A 21397-nucleotide genomic window follows, 5' to 3' on the forward strand; every position below is an offset into this window, starting at 1 on the left:
TTGGTTCGAATCCCAACCACGGCACCACTTGCCTGGAGTTTGCATGTTCTCCCTGTGCCTGCGTGGGTTTCCTCCGGGTACTCCAGTTTCCTCCTACACTCCAAAGACATGCTGGTAGGTTAATTGGATCCGGTCTAAATTGGTCCTTGTATATGAATGTGAGTTAGGGACCTTAGATTGTACTCCCCTTGAGGGTTAGGGACTGATGTGAATGTACAATATATATGTAAAGCGCTGCGTAAATTGACGGCGCTATACAATTACCTGAAATAAAATAAAAAAGGTAGCCTCCTTATGTGAACCTGGGATCCCTGTGGGGCCAATGATCAAAAAGAAAAAAAAAAAAAAAAAGAAAAAAATGCATGTGCACTTAGATTGCCCTAGTGTGCAGAGGCCCAAAATGGCATCTCCAAATACGTGGCCGGGCCCCAGATGGTCAGTGCAGCAATATGTGTGAGAAGAGTTATCCACTGAGTAATTATATCCCATAAGGGACCATGGAAGTTAGTTCATCACACAGGTCCCCATGGACTAACCCCTGGCTAGGATTAGGGCCCGATCCATTTTGCAGCACGTGTGAACCTAGCAGACCACACTGTCCTACGCTATAAATCAAGTTCAAAAATTTCTATCAAAGTGAGCATTTACAGCGAGTCTTCCAATAGCTCACTGGCCATTTGACATTAACTTACGTACTTAAAGAATCCCATCGATAATTAAATGCGCTCGTTATAAAAGGGTGGCAAGGTTAATAGATAGAATACCAGCTGGCCAGCCAAGCACAGCAGTCAGGTTCACACACAGCAAGCATGAACAAGAGCCCTTTTTACTCATTTACCTGGAGTGCATAAAACTGGGTTGAGCTGGTAAAAGGGACTTTGAATGTTTGACAAGCACCATCGTTGTTTTATGATCCCTCCATTAATTCAAAACACTTTCAAAAGACTGCGCGCTTATAAAATGCTACCATTATAATAAAGAAAGCCGCTCACCTTTAACCCACTGCTGAGCCTCTAAAGTCGTATCAACTATTATCTTATCTGCAATGTTATGGCACCCTGCGACACGGCTAATAATGAAGCCGCTACTTCCCTATCAAGTCGGTGTTCGGTGTATGGAGTGAACAGAATGCTGCCCCCAGCACACAGCCAGATACGCTCTATAGCTGGAATGGATTGAACTTTTCGGACATGCTCCAGCTCAGCAACTTTGAAGCAGCCAGGGAACTAAGTAATAAAGCAGGGGAAAAAAAAACCAAACAAAATCACAACAGGTTAGGTGCCAGCTGTGACTTTCTATGCATGCTAAAACATGGTTCCTGAATGTCCCCAGCCTATAAAGAGATCCAATATTGAGAAATATGGAGGCAGCCATTATGGACCTCTTTCTAGAGATGATTGATTACTGGTGGACATGCTCATCCAGTGGCTTTAGCACTATGAATCAACGACTCAGGAAAAAAAGTATGCAGACCAGAAATTTTGACTTTTCTGATCCTTGGGTTTGTTCTTGGCTATTGATTCAATGTCAGAGACAGCCAGGCAATTAGTATTTTCAAAAGCTTGGCCATGACAGTCTTTGTATTTTATTTTCAGTATAAGAAACCTTTAGGCCCCTATGCATAATAAGTGTTGGCCTGGCTCTTCTGAATGCCTTTTCTCCTGGCAGGAAAAATAAGCAAAAGAAAAACAAAAAACAAACAAAACAACAAACCAAAACAAAAACAAAACAAAAAGAAACCTGTGCCTAAAGCCACGATTTTGCCAGCAAGCTCAGCCAATTTTTCATTCCACTGGCCAGAATATTCCTTTATTCTGGCCACTGATATGAATGAATGCTACAGATTAGGCATGTTTACAGGTGTTTGGGTGCGACAAGTGGTTTTTCTGCTCATAGGCTTCTTTCCTGATGATTGGTGATGGGAATTCCCCCCCAGAACTTTTTAAAAATCCTCTTGGTGGCAGCATTCTGGCAGAACACACCTGACGCTTGTCAAAGTGTCTAATGCTTTTACAAGTGTTTAGACATATTTAAGGACATCAAGCGCTTGGGCATTCATTCATTTCATAATTTATTCTGGCCATTGAAATGAATTAACGCTCAAACGTTTAACGAGCCTAGTATTAACATGCGTTTAGACACGGCAAGCGTTTTTGTCTGCCAAAACACTGATACTCTTGGACACATTGGCCCTGGGTTTTTTTTCTGCTGGTAAACGGTACTGCTACTAAACGCTTCCGTTTGGAAGCAGAACAAAAAAACAAAAAACAAAATATACCAAAACAAACCACACAACACACCAGACGCCCCTAAAAGTGGCTGCAAAAACTGTGTGAATGAGGCCCAATATGCCTGTAAATGCATATGCATGCATGGCAACAGTACATGTACAAAGAACATAAGTGAACTCCAGTTAAAATACGTCTATATGTTGGAAATATATTGCAATTTTTTCTTGCCATGGAAGGTGATGCTTATTTTGCTTAGTAGCTTTGTGCCTTCCCTAGCTTGCTCACTGGACAACAGAAGAACATGATCCCATGTTTAGGATCTCCTATGTGCTCTCACTTTATGTAACCCACTTACACACCTCACCTTCTAGTCCCCAATACCTGAAAAAAAATAAAAAATAAAAAAATATCACAATGGACCCAGACAGGCAAATAATTCTGCTGTTCCTTCAGCAGGAGGACAAGTCTTGGTTTCTGATGCAAATGGCCCAATGGACTGAAGAGAAACATAACTGGTTGACAAGGTTCATCCCAACCTTCTCAATGAGAAATAACCAGAAGGCTTTCCAGAAAGCTAGCAACTAGATGGGCCCCTACAGTTGGATGGCTGTATGTTATTGGCTTGTAGAGTGGCCCCCAAATTATTCTGATTGTTCTAGTGGGTGCAGAGTCAGGAGGTCCAATGCCATCCTTAAGCCAACCATAGATGGATCGAATCTCAGCTGGTTCAACAGGGATGGGCCAAGATTTGGTCCATCTATGGGCAGGCTGGTTGTACCCTCATCAATTGACTGGGGTACAGCAAGCCTGATGGATTTTTACATGTGATCACTGCTGAAGGTTATAACCGTTAACAGTAATCATTGAGTTCTGTTGGCTGGGATAGTTCTCTACCAGCAGAACACAATAGCACTGTGGGAGGGATTCCCCCATCAAAACTGTTGATGGGGGAATCAAGTGATTTTCTTTCCTGCCACCAGTGGTGGAAGGAAGAAAGAAATGTTATCTATCTATCTATCTATCTATCTATCTATCTCCTGCTTTAGCCTACAGGAATATGCAATACAGTACACCTCTGAAAGTCCCAGCGCACCGTCAATTTGATTGTGCTAGAATAGAACATGAATATGGATGCTTTACCTTTGGTATTTTAGATTATTTTTTTATTTTAATTCATACAGAAGAGGGACTAAAGGGTGATTTTTTTCATCATCTGATAATTCTGTAACCACAATACAGCTGAAAAATTAATCTGTTTTACAGAGGTACAAACTATCATGCAATACCACAAATCATTTGCTAATGTAATTTAGTAAGTCAGGTCAACTGCCATTTGTCATCCAAACCTGCAAGTCATGAAGGAAAGGTGGCTTCTCAGTCTCCCAGCAGGGTTACACTTCTAATACTACATCAAACAATCCTCTGTTTTTTTTGTTATATCAAAACTGCCAGCTTTGGGTTTATTATAGGATTCAGTCTAAGCCAAAATTTAGCCAAAGAGATATTCACATTCCCAACTGATACCTGAATCACTTAACCCTCTCATGCTGCTTTAAGGCTACCCGAATTCATGAGATGGCCAATGCCCAATGTGGTTATTTGTTGAGAAATAAAACATGATGGGGCAGGTTAGAAACCTGCCTTGACCACTATTGTTCAATGCCAGGTAAACTGGCTTAGGCGGTTCATACATTAATCTTTGTTTCATTCAACCAGCTGGTTGAACAAAAAAAAAAAAAAAAAAAAAAAAAAAAAAAAAAAAAAAGTGAATGGGGCAATGCTCCCCACTGTGTCTTTGTATTCTGACAGTGGGGTACCTTCCCCACCATCAGAATACACAGATCAGTGCTGTCGTCAACAGCCTGTGGTGCTGATCAAGAGGGTAAAATGAGTGGTTGTACAGCAGTTGATTGGTACATCGATCAAAATTCAACCAATACCTGCTGAACTGGCCAAATTTCTATCCATGTATGGCTGGATTTAGAAGTACCTCATTGGCAAACATACCAGTCCTTAAGAAAAATAACTACAGGCCAGGAATAAGAAACTTGACACATTTCAATCTGTCTATAGGCAGGCTGATTGATCAATCGACTTCATTACAACCAGCCTGTCAAGTTTTTTCGCCTGATCATCACTGGCAGCTATAGCTGCCAGCAGTGATCATTGTATTCTGCTAGTGGGTAAGGCTCCCTACACTTTCCCCACAATAGCGCTGCAGGAGGGATTCTCCCATCAACAGTGTTGATGTTGAGCCATTTTCTTTCCTTCAACTTGTGGCTGAAGAAAAATTGCATAATGTATGGCTTGCCTTATAGCACACCTAACGAGAACTCCAAGCAGATAAAACGACACAAGGGAATGCAATTCGAAAAAAATGCACATTAAATGTCATTTTTAAAGACAAGCAGTTTAGATATCTTTAATTTGATCTGCAGTCCCTGTACACAGATCTGGAGTGTAAGATCATGTAGGAGCACAAGGACCCAAGCAGTTCATGTGCTGACAAGAAGCATGCTGACTGAGGGAAAGAGCAGAGTGACAGATGAGCTCCTCACTGTGCTGATTTTTTTTTGCTGTCCTGTCACAAGCTGGGGACAGGTCCAGGACGACCTGGGCTCAGAGGAAGCGGGTTGAATAATGCTGGACATCAGACAGAGGACATCTAGTGACAGAAAAAATCCTGCAGGAGGAACTCTGGACTGAAGGTGAATATTGCAGCAAAAAGGTGCTTTTTAACAGGCTAGTTCATGTTGAATGTTACTTTTAGCTAGAGTTCTGCTTTAACAAGGAAAGATCCCCCGAAAATATTCGGTGTCCACAATATTAGAAGTGATTTTACATTCATAAGGAATTGCGATGTATTCCTGATACATATCCAATGTTGCCACTAAGGGAGAGCCCTGTCCTATGAAGAGGAAGGCACGGGTCCAGCTCTTCCGAGAACAGGCACAATGTCAGCTGGGCATCAATTCCCATGATCAGACTCTCCCTTATCTGTCCAACTGGGAAAGGTCAGGAGGGTTTAGCACATCAATTCCCAATGTAAACTCAAGGGGTCTGTGGAATGCGAATACAATTCATCAACATTTTTATAGGTGATGTATTAAATACAATAACTTAACCCAGTCCTCCCAGCTGGAAACACTAGAGGTAGACCGGCCTCATCCATCTGGAAGGCTTCATTTGTGAACACACACTTCTTTCTCATAAAAAAAGAAAAGAGCCACCAATTTATATACAACAGGACAAGTTTACTCAGCATGTGAAAACTTTTCATGGCAGCGTGTGACAATGGGACAAAGACTTGCAAACCACAAGCCAGTGCAGTAATGAGGGTCATGCACTGAAAGGTTTGGCAGCAGCACCGAGCTTGTGGTTCTCCTGTTGTTAGGCTACAGCTACCAGCATGCTTTGCAAACACGTACAATGGGAGTAGTAGCCCTACAAGAGTGGGAACCTGCCTTGTATAGTGCGACAAGTGAATAGGAATGGCAGTATGTCTTACAACAGGGGAGGGCAAACCAAGATACTGCAGTACTACAAGTCTCAGCATGGCCTTGAAGTTTCCAACATCAAATTCTAGAAAGGTTTAGGTTTCACAGCTGCCAACAGACTGACTCATGGGGGAGAGAAGTCCCAAATATAGACTAGAAAAGATTTTCTGCACTTGAATAGAATTAAAAAAAATTGTTTGCTCACATATCTACTACGAGCCAATGGGAACTTTAAGATTTTTACAAGAACTTTTTTTTTTTTTTTTTTTAAATGCTGAAATCTGCAGAGACAGCCATACTGGTCACCAATACCCAAATACAAAGCTTGAGGCCCCATGCACACTTCGCAATTTGGAAACATCGTAGGCAAAAAGTGCCGCTATTTTGGCTGCAATTACAAAGTGCATGGCAAGCGCTGTATAATGCTTGACACGCGGTTGGGTGCCATTATCTTTTAATGGCACCCTAGACACGATGTGATTCTGCCACGACTATCACATGACAGGATTGCATGGTAAAACAAGCCTACAGAAAAATAAAATAAAAAATTGAGCAAATCTTGTCACCCAAAGAGGAGCAGAAGCTTCTTTAGTGGCTGGCCCTATTTTACATACAGAATCATGCTCTGAAAATCATGTAGTGAGAATGCTTGTTCCCACTATGAGATGTGCGCATGGGGCCTGAATGTATTTCATCATCTTATATTGAGAATCTAAGGCAGCCCATGCATTGATTTTTTTTTCCCTCCATTTGACTAGGGGGTATTTAGGGGAAATCCTTCCCCCTGTGGTATTGTATTCTATCAGCCTTCCCCACCATCAGAATACACGGAGCACGGTTGCCAGCATTAGCCGTGGCACTGATGGTTCAGGAAAAACCCAACAGGCTGGCTTGTACAGAAGTCAATTGATAGACTGAAATTTCAGTACCAAAAACTTGCATGAAGAAAATGTAGTGTGAACTGGCTTAACATTTTGGGCCACTTCAGGGGACTCATGACTTGTTCAGGTTAGCCAGAAAATACTCCAACTGGCCAAGTGATAAAGACCACTCAATGTATTTTAACCTGGGTTTTATCTAAGCCACTGCAATCAGATTCAGCAAGTTACCAACAATGGCCTCCTGATGCTTTTCTGATGTTGACTGCAAATCTACAGGTTTTGGCAAACTTATAGCGAGAGTTCATTGACCAAGCTCAGGAGGCTGTAACCAACAAAGGCATTAAGACGTGTAGGAGCAGAGCGTGTTGTACCTACTGGCATAGATCATGTTGGAGAACCTCTTATAGCAAGCCATGCAACATTCCTATACTGGAGAATCAGCAAAAAACCACCAATAGGCAAAGATAAGACTACCTGACTTGTGAATTTGTCAGCGTGAGACTTGCCATACACAGGACACTAGAGTGCCAGGAATGAGGAGGCAATATCCCAGTTGACCTGGTTCCCTTCTACTAGGTCTTGATCAGAAACAGAAGGCCTGGCTTGCAAAAAAACATTCCTCCAGATTTCAAAGTTTACTTTTTAAAAAAAGAAATTGACTGGGGAATGCCATTGTACAGGAGGCTAAAGCAGGCCTCCCAGACAGCATCCTCTCTATCAAACAGGAAAAAAACACAAAGATTCAGCCCGTATGCAGGGATTGTCCCAAGATAGCAACTCTGATAAGATTTGAGGAAAGGAATCAAAAGGACAGACATTGGCCACCTGATAAGAGTTTCCCCCAGTAAGGTCAGACCAAGTCTCAGTGACCAGAGGAACATCCTGTGCTTAACATGCATGTAAAGCCAAAACTTTTTTTTTTTTTTTTTTTTAGTTCTGGATACAGAGAAGTGTTACACCCCCTATCAGGTTTTTATTTTTGTATACGCCCCTTGCTGGGGAGATTTACCCTTGCTACTTGTCCTGGTAATTAGTTTCAAGTACAGACAGTGAAGAGAAATAAAAAAAATTTAGTGTTCTCGCAGAACAGGAGGTGAGGGAAAATCTAATGAAGACACTTGTTCAATGACTCCCAATGATTATTTAATCTGCAGCTTCATGTTTTACCCAGCTTGCTAAAACAATCATGTCAATGAAGAGACTGGACCAATGACCAGCTTGACCTGAAAATCTTTATCCAAAATTAAAATTCCTAGTTGATGTAACTGATTTTTCTTTTCTTTCCTGTATCAAACGTTGACTGAAAAGATTGTCCATTGAAGCCTATGAAACCAAAACCGTAACCCAATCTGCTGCTGGGAAAAAACAAACAAAAAACAGTCTCTAAACCTGTCCAAAAAAACACACCGGTGGAAAAACACAGAAATGTGAATGTGTCCCATAGGAAACCATGTTAAATGGACTGTAGTGGGTTTCTGCAAAACGCATAGGTGTGAACCAGGCCTCAATGAGCTTCAGGATCACCAGCCAAGAACTAGTCCATCAATTATTCCTCCCACTTCCTAGACGGTTCAGAACAGATTATAATCCAGCTACCTGTCCTAGGCATATCAAAATTACAATGCAGAAAGTTTGTGTAAAGAAATAGGTTAAAACCAAAAAAAAAAAAAACCACCACACCAGCACAGAACGGGGAAAAAGGGATTGAAGAAAGAAAAAAAAAAAAAAAAAAAAAAAAAAAAAACCTACCAAACAGGACTTTTCTCCTGATACTTTTTAGGCAAAAGGTTTTACTGCAGGATAAAACACAGATTGGAATATTACTACAACAAACAAGATCATAAAGTGAAAATGTGACCATATCATCCTTCCATCTTCAGGCATTACATGGTATTGGCATAAGCAGGAAGAAAGAGGTTGTAACAAGCAGCATAAATTCTGTGGCAGAATATAAACTCCAAATAAAAAGGTCCAATCAATCCTGATTTCAGGTACATACGATCGTTAAAAAAAAAAAAATTATATATATATATATATATATATATATATATATATTTTTTTTTTTATTTATTTAGACAAGCTCTGCTTGGATTGTAGGCTATAGCGAAGCCATTCTCAACCAGAGATCTGTGGAACCCTAGGGTTCCTCCAGAGGTTGGTGAGGGTTCCTTGACCTCCCATCATGATGCCCACATAGTTCCAAGGCCAAGAGTACTTGGTATAACCGGCAGAATTACCCAATTCTCTTTTTAGCTGTGTGGCATTCTTTTGAATGACCACCAATGTAGGGGCATTTTCCTCATTGATCCATGAAGAATTTGTTTTAGTAGGTGTCCCCGAAACCTGAAAATTATTTTAGAACTTCCTATGGAATAAAAGGTTGAGAAAAGCGGTTATAGGGGGTGAGCTTGTCTAGTCTTTATTAAAAGGCCATTTGTAATTATAGTAACAATAATAATTAATTACTGTTCATATGGAGATATTTGGGAAAAATAAATCAAAAACCCAACACCACAAAGCACACGCGCCACCACATTTTCAATGACATTAAGGAAAATCCAGTATATTCACACAGACCTCCAGCTGTATTGCGCAATGTCAAAATGTAAGCCCCACCACAATTTTACTGCCTTTTATAATTTCATTTCAATTTAATAGTTTTCCAAGCCTGCATCCAAGATAGCTCTCAGCTAAAACTCCATTTTCCAATAGGCTAGGTTACACAACACCAGTATGTCATCCCACGACAATAAAACTCCATTAATAATTATTCTAAATAGCCTACAAAATAACACCAGCTTGATAGACGAGATCATACAGCAGGTAATTATCTGTTTACATGTACCAGAAGAAGAAATCTCTGAAAATAAATACAAGGCTGGGAGAAAACACCTTTGGTCCATTGTGAAGTCCTCTAGAGCCTCACAGCAGCATGAGAGACATAAGCAATCGGATTAGCGGCACATACCACTATTAATTATAGGCCTAAGTAAATTGAATTACCCGAGTCAACACCAACATAATGCGGAGTCTAAACTGATGTAATGCAGTTGGAATGGAGGAATAAAATGGACAAAATCAGCTGCCTCCTCAAACGCATTGAATATACAGAGTGCGACGGCAGGATGCGCACTGCTGGTAACCTGGCAACTTCAAACCAAGGCCTTTAAAATTACAGCACTGTCTTCTGTAGGCCAATTACCCACACCTAGGCAACAGAGAATGCAGTTATCCTATTGCTGAATTGAACATGGAATAGAAAACAGAGTCACTACAAGTCCAACATTACCAATGGCCCTTACAAGGCACAGAGAAGTATTGTCTCAGGTCCATATTGCATCTAAAGTCACATGTGCAGTTAAGATCTGATTAGTCTACTACTCTAGAACTTCTATTGGTGGTGTGTGGTCACCCATGACAGCCAATCAGAATTCAGCCTTCAGCTGTAGACTGGGGCTTTAAACTGGCCTCTGCCATTGAGACTGGGCTGGCCAACCTGAGTTAAGCTGGACTGGCCATAGACAGATCAAAATTTGTCTGGTTCAGCAGGCCCAGCTATATTCTGGTCCATCTATGGCCACTCCCGATCAAATGGTACTACTGGAAACTAGTGATACATCGATCTATCAGCTGAATGATCAGCCGAAATAGGGTTATCAGCATTTTGCCAATAAGAAGAAAAAAAAAAAGTTCGGATAATGGGCGAATCATTTATTAAGTCATTTTACGTTACTGGATTGTATTTTTTGCATTCATATTAAATGAAAATTTGTGATATTAAATTAAAAAGCCGAAATACAATTAAAAAAAAAAAAAAAAGAGTCCATTTCAGATTTCGGCCATGGTGCAGAATTTTAATTTCAGTGCGCCACTACTGGAAACCTTTTACGCGATCAGCAGCTGCAGCCAATTGGCTGCAGCACTGCTAAGTATGCTGACAGTGGAGAGTTCCCCTTTCTGAATACGGGAAGGATTCCCCCATCTGCCTCACTTGTGTGGATGGGGGAATCTTTTTTTTTTTTTTTTTGGCGATCAGCCCACTGGAGGATCAAAAAACACAAATGGCCAGCCTTAACGACTTAACCTGAGCCACCCCAGCAAATCTTCCTAATTAAAAAGGTATAATGAGCATATACAGGCAAAATGTACATACTTTATCACATTAGATCTAATAATGCCCTGTAGGTAGCCATAGGAAAAGCCGATTTCTATGTGTAGGTCATTGTCCACTGAACTATGCTGTTAAATGAACTCAAGTGAATCCCATGATAAACCATTCTACCATCTCTATGTACATGACACCTAGACACATTTAGGCTACTTTCACACTGACCCATAGTGTTTTTTTACAGGACACATGGCTCAAAACCCACATTAAAACACAATGTGGGTATGTTTTTTGCCACATTCTCCAATGATTTCAATGGGGGGGTGCGTTTTTGGTTGTTTTTTTTTTTTTACAGCACCAAAAATGCAGCAAGCAGAAGAGGGAAAAAAATACAAAAAAAAAACAAAAAAAAAAAAAAAAAAAACACGCACCTGACTCACAATGGATCAGTGTGAAGAGATCCATAGGGATACATGGTCACACGTTTCTTTTACAACAGCAGAAGAAAAATGGATCAGTGTGAAAGCATCCTTACATTCATTGATAGCTAATGAAAAGGCTGCAGTTTCCTAAAATCAAATGCACGCCATATAAGTTATAATGAAACAGTGCCCCCTAATGGAGAAATTAAAGTGAAGATCAGTTAAACATAACATAAAACCTTTAAAAACAAGACAGACTAATGAAGGAGCGTATTAGTCCACCATAAAGAAAGTTTTAAACAAAAATATCATGTCCCTTTAAAAAAAGAACCCATGGTGTGTCCTGCCTCTTGCTAGATAAGAAAACTGTAGTGCTTCATAAATCCATAACTCAGACATAATAAGTGCGTCCGGTATCAAACACCTGAGTTTATTTCCTCAGGTTAGTAGGCAAACATCCGAAGCAGCCCGTCCTTCAAAGCAAGACTGGGAAAGAGAAGTCAAATGGCCCAACAATGGAGGCACTACATGAATTGGCAGTACTTCAAATACCGCAGATTTTTATAAAACCTTTTATCCCTTTGATGGTATATTTGATAACAGTTTTATCTCACTGCAAGCAAAAGCTGGCTCTCTCCACCAACAGAGGCTACTTGTGTGAACTGAGGGATTGTGCCAGTAGCTCTTCAAAACAAAAATTAAACAAAAAAGAACACAAAAAAATTAAATTATTACTGGTACTGCAGTGCAGGAAACTAGTCTGATAGGAGACAGTATTCCCAACACAAGGGAAGACAGAAGAAGGAAGACTTAAAAAAAAAAAATAAATAAATAAAAAATTCTTCAACATTCTTTTTATGAGTGTTATACGATACACTTGTAAATCATACGGTTGAACACAAACTTCCAGGGAAACTGACAATATAGCAAGCCCAGAGTTTGTGATTGGCTCCATACTGGTCTGGGCTACAACAAGGGTGGCCTCATTACTTAAATAACTGCGGTCCCATTGGGCAACAACAAGGTTGAAAGCTTGAGAGTGGAAACCACCACAACACAAAAGAGAACTGGCCTTTGAGCCAATTAAACTCCCTCAAGGTTAAGCATTGGATGCCCACACACAAGCAGGCACCATATCCAGTTAATTTGATGACTGGGGGGGTGAAGCATTAGAAAACAATGCAATTAGATCTCAAAAGTTCAAAACTGAACTGTTGGAACAACTTACTCGTATGTTTAATGATCTTTGAGTATGGGAGATGAAACTATTAAAAATCTACTTAAAAAAGGTAGTTAAGATGCCAAGATAGGGACTCAGCTGGCTGCTATCAACTCAACAATGGGCCAACAGCCAAAATGATATTAAGAGTCTCAGCAAGAACATCTTAAAATTAAAAACGTGTGAAAGATTTTGGGAAATACATTGTAAAGAAAAAAAAAAAAAAAAAAAAAAAAAAAGTGGAAACTACAATAAAAATATTGCAAAGGAAAAAAACAAAACAAAAAAAAAACAAAACAAAAAAACAAAAACATACTAAGGGTCAAACTTTGCTTTGTGCAACGTCAGAGTACACAGAAATTGCAGTGTTTGCACGACAGCCAAAACATATTCAGAGTACATGACAAGTAGTATTATTTAGTCAAGTGCAAACACATGTGATACTCAGCAGTGATCCACCTGAATAATCTCAGTGTAAACTTTTCCCAAGCTTAGACAAACCTCAAACACAAATGATCTGTATACCCATTCTTGAACAGTACTTTAATGTACTAGTGCGGCCATCCCAGATGCCAACTTTCTCTCATTTAATAAGACAGCCTCTGCTTTTTAAGATTTAAAAAATGATAAGTCCTTCAAACCAAAATGGTCGTCTATTAACAGAAATTTGAAGCTAAAACAGAAAAAAAAAAAAAAAAATATACAATTTTGTTTTTTTTTTCCCCACACACAATACTTTAAAACTGTCTTTTGGGTTATTTTGTGTTCCAAGGTCCAAGCATTGTGAGGAGTTTAATCAGATCTAGTACTGTCCCTGGAAATGAAGGCTTGACAAGCCAACGCAGGCTGGAGGTCCAATGGATCCCTGTGTAAGAGGTTCATTTCTCCGTTTAACACAGAATTCTGAAATCCCTGCTTACACAGGGTAGAAAACATCTCCGTAGCAAAAACAGCAATGATTAATCCAAGTGGCACTCCTTGATTTAGTGGAACTTGCACACCCACCCTGCAACACCTGGCTGGGAGCGAAGGACACAGCTGGAGGGGAAGGGCAGGGCAACCGCTGGAACAGGGAGGGCTCTCGGAGATACGGTAGGTATGAGGATACAGTATTAAAACCTCGTTCCTCCTGGACTCGTTCCAGGCCTGCCTCCGAAAGCATGCAAAAAAGAAATGGATAGCTTACCCAAGCAATAACAGTCTCCCCTGGGTTACTGAAGGCCAATTACCACCCAGGCTGGCTTCGGCTTACCAATTTAAACCACATGGAAGCCCACTTGTTCTTCACAGAAGGAAGCAGTGCAAATGAGCCATTGCAGATTTCGTGTTAGCTACAGCTGTCAATCATCACGGCCCCCGGTCTAGGTACTAACAGGAAAATGTATCCTACGAGGGTTATTCAGCTGCCAATTAAAGTCCTGCCACAAGCTCTTAGGGTTAGGCGCTAGACCAAGCTGGCTGGTCATCCTCTGAACCTCGGAGCCGAGATCCTTCCTGGAACGGCAGGTAAGTAAATATAAACCTCAGCAGGGAAGGGAGGTGGGGGCACTGGACAACACGGCTCAGCCGGACGTCGCTAGAGAGGTTTAAAGGAGATTAATCTACTTCTGGCTTGTCACTTCTACTTGGACACCACACAACGAACTCCTGACCTCCTAATACATTCAGAAAAAGAATAATAATGCCATTCACACAAGCATTCCTATACAGCGCGTCCGCGCATCAACGCACGGTGACAGCAGACACACACGCAGCACATTCTATATGGCCAGGCACTGGAGATCACCGTCTACTACCCCAAGCTCCCTCCTCATCCATTCTACATGATGCTAGACTGAAGAACCATTAACCCTTCACTGCAGCACCGCCAGCTGATGCCTTGCCAACTCAAAGGAAGTCTGTGTACAGGCCAATACAGAAGCTGCCCTCTGTAAAATGCCAGCTGCTTGGCTTTCAACAGCTTCAGAGTTGCTGCTTCCCAACAAGCATGCAGCCAGTGAAGCAACAGCATTGCAGCCAGGCAACCAGCATTTTCAGGGTTCCTTTTACACCTTTTTTTTCTTAGCCACCAGAAGGGACCTGCAATGCTTCGGAGCCTGTGTGCCATGGCATCCTCTTTAGCGGTGCATACACATGTTTTCATGGAGTAAAGTCCCACCTGGGGTCCTGAAGGTAGAAGCATTGCAGAGCCATTGTGATGGCAAAATAAAGTAGTAAAAAATTACTAGAAAAGTGGAGGATACAAATAAAAATTAGAAATCAAAGTTTCAGCAATGATCCCGAGTGACTCACCGGCCAGGCAAAACTGAAGGGAAGCACAATCCTGTTCTTGTCACTGTTCCGGCTGGACTTCAGGCTGAAGGAATTGCCTCCTAGGACCGGGGTAGATCCAGAGCCGAAGCTGCACGCCCCTCCGGCAGACACCCTGGACTGGTACTCCTTTAGGCAAACTTTAAAGTAAGTGTCACATTCATCCCTGGTGCACTTTCTGTCCACGGGGTTCCGGCTGCCGTCACAGCAATTCCCATTCAGCAATTCTCCATTAGGATTCTGCATAGATAAGATTTCCAACTCAAACTGCCCCGACGCTACAGACACCTGTTATAGGGATCAGAGAACATACCTATGAGCACCACAGCGATCACTGCAAGAAACCCTCCATTTACATGGACTAGTACAACCTTCCTGATATAGGGGGCCCCTGACATCACCAAAGGGCCACACATAACATTCCATTCATGTACTAATACAAAAGACTGCAGGCAAACTACAAACTATGCATAGAGAGTGCAGGCATAGTAAAAAGTTGTTGGCAGACTATAAACATGATATATGACCTATTGGAGACTGCAGACATACTATAGGAGATGGTCAGAGACTGCACACACACTAAGTTGTTGGGACACCGCGAACATTCTAGATTACTTATTGCGAACTGAAGACATGCTACAGGAGAGGGTCAGAGACTGCAGACATGCTACAGGAGAGGGTCAGAGACTGCAGACATGCTACAGGAGTTGTTGGTAGACTATAAACATGATATGAGTTATTGGAGACTACAGGCATACTACATTGGATGATCAGAGACTATAGACATGCTATGGGAGTTATAAGAGACTGCAGGCATACTACATTGGATGGTCAGAGACTGCAGACATACTAAAGAAGTTGTTGAGAGCCTATGAACATGATATTGGAAACTGTAGACATACTACAGGAGAGGATCATAAACTATGATATAGGAGTTATTGGAGACTGCAGACATTACTACAGGGGATGGTAAGAGACTGCAGGCATACTACAGGGGATGGTCAGAGACTATAAACATGATCTATGAGTTATTGGAGGCTGCAGGCATACTACGGGAGAGGGTCAGAGACTATAGACATGCTAAGGGAGTTATTGGAGACTGCAGACCTACTACATTGGATGGTCAGAGACTATAAATATACTAAAGAAGTTGTTGGGAGCCTACGAACATGATATTGGAATGATTGGAGACTGCAGACATACTACAGGAGAGGGTCAGAGACTGCAGACATAGTAGGGGAGATGGTCGTTAGACTGAGGGTCACTCTTCAGGAGAAGACATTATTCACACAGCCTTCCACATGGACCTTAACTTTCACCCATGTGATTGTAAATGTCAAATCTCATTGGACTCCACTAATAAAAATAATTGTCACTTTGCTGAAGAGAAGTCTCTGGTCATCCTGATCTGTTATCGAAGTGATGGGAGCCTAGAGCACCATGACAGGAGAGTGCTGGAGAGGAGGATGGAGTAGAAATCCCAATATGCTCCCATCATTCCCTATACATGACAGGAGAGTTCTGGAGAGGAGGATGGAGTAGGGATCCCTATGTGCTCCCTCCACTCCCTATACATGACATGAGAGTTCTGGAGAGGAGGATGTAGTAGGGATCCCTATGTGCTCCCTTCACTCCCTATGCATGACAGGAGAGGAGGATGTAGTAGGGATCCCTATGTGCTCCCTTCACTCCCTATACATGACAGGAGAGGAGGATGTAGTAGGGATCCCTATGTGCTCCCTTCACTCCCTATACATGACAGGAGAGGAGGATTTAGTAAGGATCCCTATGTGCTCCCTTCACTCCCTATACATGACAGGAGAGGAGGATGAAGTAGGGATCCCTATGTGCTCCCTCCACTCCCTATACATGACAGGAGAGCCATCAGAGGAGTACATCCAGAAATGAAGGTCAGAGGGTGGAAGAGATAAAACCATTAACACCCAATCTAGGGAATCTGTTCGTAGCTAAGGGCCACACACGGTGCAGGGGCCCTAACACACATCAGGGGCCACAGGCTGGGCATCAACTCCGTGTCCTAAACAACTCCGTGTCAGAAGCATGCTCCCAGTGTGACAGCCCTGCAGATGTGAAGGATGAGGATGCCAAAAGATCCAAAAAGCAGCGTGTGTCCCCCTCCCTCGGTAGGTGCACACACACCTACCTTCACCCGCAGGCACAGGAAGACCAGGAGAATCCTGAAGGCTGCCCAGCCGGCGGACGGGGTTCTCCTCCGTAAGAGCATTGCCGCCCGCTGTGGTAGTCCCGGAGCCGCTGAGACGCCGCTGATCGGAGAGCTGTGCTGTGCTCCAGCATGCACGGTGCCGCTCCTCTCCTCCTCTTTTATCCCCCTCTGCTCTGCTCTCCTCTATTATTGATCCCGAGCCTTTTCTTCTCTTTTCTGCAAATCAGCTGCAGCCGGTCCGATGAGACGAACAATGAGAGGCAGAGCGGAGAGCCCTCTGCGAGCACACTGACTGATTGCTTCATCTATGCACGGTGAGAGGGAGGAGCCGGGGGCGGGACGACGCTTCATATTCATGAGCCGGGGAGGGGCTGCTGGTCCGCTGGTCCCGCCCTCCACCTCCCATCCCTGCTGGGCTCCTCCCCCTGGAAGGGAGGTGGAGGGGGTGGACAGGTAGGAAGTGGGGATTAGCTGGCAGCAGACGATCCATCCAGGTGCCAGTCACAACAAGACGGGGAAATGACAGATCCTGGGAGCCAGTGCGGGCCTGTGCCATGGGAGAGGCTGGGGGGGAGGAGGGGAGATGACAGCACAGCTCACACCACCTCCTGTACACACAGCGCCATGGATCCGGGCTTCTCTGTACACACACGGCTCAATACACTTCTGCTTGGAGGGTGATAAAACATCCGCAACTTTACCGCCCCCCTTTAGCTGTAAAGGCAGCCAGATGACAGTGTGCGCAGTATGCAGCTGCAATGCTTTACTGCAAAAATGATCACCCCCCACCCCCTTACTGTGTTTGGCGACAATTACCACTGCATGCGATGAACCCTACAGCTGCATGCACGCAGGTTAAAACGTAAAATATATAATTTCCTCACTGCCTGTCAAATGCCTCCGCCACAGATCGCTTTTTAGAGGGGTAGCACGCACTACTTATGTACAATGAGCCCCATGTACAAATGTGCAGTAAAATTGTACAATGCGCAAAAATCACGCATCGTTCTAGGTGCACTGCGGTGTCATACATTCATAAAGCAGAACTCCATGAAAATGATTTCTGCATGGGTTAATTGCTCATTTTGTCTAGGGGTGCACCGAAAGGTTATACTTACCCAATCCTTCCATCTTCCAGAAAACAGCGCTTCCCCACGTCCAGCGGTGGACTGTTCCTGCTGTCCTCACGTCCAGAGCTAGTCTATGGGTGTTATGATGGCAGGAACAGTCTATTCTCAAGACTGCTATTGTGCAGTGGGGGAGGGAGCAGCGAGGACCGGTCTTGCAGTTTTAGAATCAGATTAGGTAAGTATATCTCCACTCTGAAATTGGGGGAACGGTGTTGGCCAGAATTACAGGAAAAAGATTTGAGGGTACTTATTTCAGTTTATTGCAAAATGAGCAAACTGGGTGTTCAGGCAGTGGGGAAAGTGAATGGAATTCTGGGGTACATCACTAGAGAGGTCACCAGCAGGAGGAAATAAGTCCTGATTCTCCGATATAGAATTGTGGGGTGCATCATGTAAGCATGTACATTACTCCCATCCCACACGTTCCTGGAAATGGCAAGAAGCAAGCAGCTGCTGTAGCAACTACCAGCTGGAAACTGGTAACATTGCAGGTCAAAGTATGTCACCAGCACACTGCTGACCTTTGAGATAATGTACAAATGTTTATCCAGGTGATCACATCTCAGCAGCAAGATGCAAAGTTTTGGGGCCACGCAGGTTCCCTTTGTCAGGCATGTAATGATTCTTAGTTGGATCACCAGCAGGAGGAAGGAGGTCCTGATACTGCTATATAAATTTTTAGTTAACTCTATAGGGATCACCAGCAGGGGGAAGGAGGTCCTGATTCCTCTTTTATAGATCTTTAGATTTCACTAGAGGGATCTCCAGCAGGAGGTCCTGATTCCTCCATATAGACCTTTAGTTGTCACTAGCAGGAGGAAGGAAGTCTTGACCCCCCCATGTAGATCTTTAGTTATCACTAGAGGGGTCACCAGCAGGAGGAAGGAGGTCCTGATTCCTCTATATAGATCTTTAGTTATCACTAGAGGGGTCACCAGCAGGAGGAAAGAGGCCCTGATTCCTCTATATAGATCTTTAGTTTTCACTAGAGGGATCACCAGCAGGAGGTCCTGATTCCTCCGTATAGATCTTTAGTTGTCACTAGTAGGAGGAAGGAAGTCTTGACCCCCCATATAGATCTTTAGTTATTACTAGAGGGGTCACCAGCATGAGAAAGGAGGTCCTGATTCCTCTATATAGATCTTTAGTTATCACTAGAGGGATCACCAGTAGGAGGAAGGAGGTCCTGATTCTTCTATACAGATCTTTAGTTATCCATAGAGAGTTCACCAGCAGGAGGAAGGAGGTCTTGACCCCTTATATAGATCTTTAGTTATCACTAAAGGGATCACCAGTAGGAGGAAGGAGGTCTTGACCCCCTATATAGATCTTTGGTTATCACTAGAGTGGTCACTAGCAGGAAGAAGGAGGTCTTGACCCCCCTATATAGATATTTAGTTATCACTAGAGGGGTCACTAGCAGGAGGAGGAAGGCTTGACCCCTATATAGATCCTTAGCTATCACTAGAGGGGTTACCAGCAGGAGGAAGGATGTCTTGACCCCCTATATAGATCTTTAGCTATCACTAGAGGGGTCACCAGCAGGAGGAAGGAGGTCCTGATTCCTCTATATAGATCTTTAGTTATCACTAGAGGGTTCACCAGCAGGAGGAAGGAGGTCTTGACCCACTATATAGATTTTTAGTTATCACTAGAGGGGTCACCAGCAGGAGGAAGGAAGTCTTGACCCCCAATATAGATCTTTAGTTATCACTAGAGGGGTCAATAGCAGGAGGAAGGAACTCGTGACCCCCAATATAGATCTTTAGTTATCACTAGAGGGGTCACCAGCAGGAGGAAGGAGATCTTGACCCCCCTATATAGATCTTTAGCTATGACTAGAGGGGTCACCAGCAGGAAGAAGGAGGTCCTGATTCCTCTATATAGATCTTTAGTTATCACTAGAGGGATCACAAGCAGGAGGAGGAAGGCTTGACCCACTATATAGATTTTTAGTTATCACTAGAGGGGTCACCAGCAGGAGGAAGGAGGTCTTGACCCCCTATATAGATCTTTGGTTATCACTAGAGGGGTCACTAGCAGGAGGAAGGAGGTCTTGACCCCCCTATATAGATCTTTAGTTATCACTAGAGGGGTCACTAGCAGGAGGAGGAAGGCTTGACCCCTATATACTGTAGATCTTTAGCTATCACTAGAGGGGTCACCAGCAGGAGGAATGAGGTCTTGACCCCCTATATAGATCTTTAGCTATCACTAGAGGGGTCACCAGCAGGAGGATGGAGGTCCTGATTCCTCTATATAGATCTTTAGTTGTCACTAGAGGGGTCACCAGCAGGAGGAAGGAGGTCTTGACCCACTATATAGAGTTTTAGTTATCACTAGAGGGGTCACCAGCAGGAGGAAGGAAGTCCTGATTCCTCTATATAGACCTTTAGTTATCACTAGAGAGGTCAATAGCAGGAGGAAGGAGATCTTGACCCCCCTATATAGATCTTTAGCTATGACTAGAGGGGTCACCAGTAGGAGGAAGGAGGTCCTGATTCCTCTATATAGATCTTTAGTTATCACTAGAGGAATCACCAGCAGATGGAAGGATGTCCTGATTCCCCTATGGAGATCTTTTAGTTATCACTAGAGGGATCACCAGCAGGAGAAAGGAGGTCCTGATTCTCCATTATAGAATTCTGGGCGATCGACAGCAGGAGGAATGTGTGGGAAGGCTTCTTTTTTCAACAGACAAATGTGATGTTGTGAGACGCATGCGTGAGCTGGATTAAAACTGAATTCCAGGTATGGATTTTATTGCATAGTTACTTTGATCCAGTTGAACCAATGTAAGTATACATATGCCATACCTGGGGACTGCTGTGAAAGTTGAGAATCACTGTAGTAGTCACCACTCCTATAGTGATCACCACTATCTTCTGGCTCCTTCAACCCACTGCTTTGCTGCATAGTAGCCAGAGAGGGTTGTTCGCTCGGCACAGGTTCCATTCACAGAACACCTTGCATTTTTCCAATAAATGAAAGGCATTCTCTAATTGGATGAGTTTGTGAGGCAGGTGGTCATGTCATTATCTCCACCTTGTCCAATGAGACAACACTTTGCATTCATTGAGCAAATTGAAAGGCGCCCCCTGTGATTGCTATGCAGCTTGGAAGTCACTTGGCACAGGACCTCAAAGACAGCTGTGACCACTGTAGTAGTGATTTCTACAGTGAATCTCCACTTCAACAAGGATCCCACAGGTATGAGGTACGGTAATATACACTCCCCGGCCACTTTATTAGGTACACCTTGCTAGTACCAGGTTGGACCCCCTTTCACCTTCAGAACTGCCTTAATTCTCTGCGGCATAGATTCTGCAAGGTGTTGGAAAAAATCCTCAGAGATTTTAGTCCATATTGACATGAGTTGCCTTTCTGTCATTTTGAACCAGTCTGACCTCCGTC

The 21397-nt window shown here is 43.1% G+C and overlaps 1 protein-coding gene across 1 annotated transcript in view; it reads right to left on the reverse strand.

Moving 5' to 3' along the window:
• Positions 1–17160, reverse strand: part of JAG1 (jagged canonical Notch ligand 1) — a 77679-nt gene extending 60519 nt beyond the window's left edge. The window contains exons 1-2 of the mRNA XM_089690102.1: positions 16833–17160; positions 14651–14956 (exon numbers count right to left, since the gene is read on the reverse strand). Of these exons, the coding sequence (XP_089546228.1) occupies positions 14651–14956; positions 16833–16913 (387 nt within the window). The 5' untranslated portion in view covers positions 16914–17160. The remainder of the gene's footprint in view (positions 1–14650; positions 14957–16832) is intronic.
• Between the last annotated feature and the right edge of the window lie 4237 nt (positions 17161–21397).

This window comes from Staurois parvus, unplaced genomic scaffold (genome assembly GCF_062004578.1).
Source record: "Staurois parvus isolate SC_StPar_1 unplaced genomic scaffold, SC_StPar_1.0 ptg000516l, whole genome shotgun sequence".
Lineage (NCBI taxonomy): Eukaryota > Metazoa > Chordata > Amphibia > Anura > Ranidae > Staurois > Staurois parvus.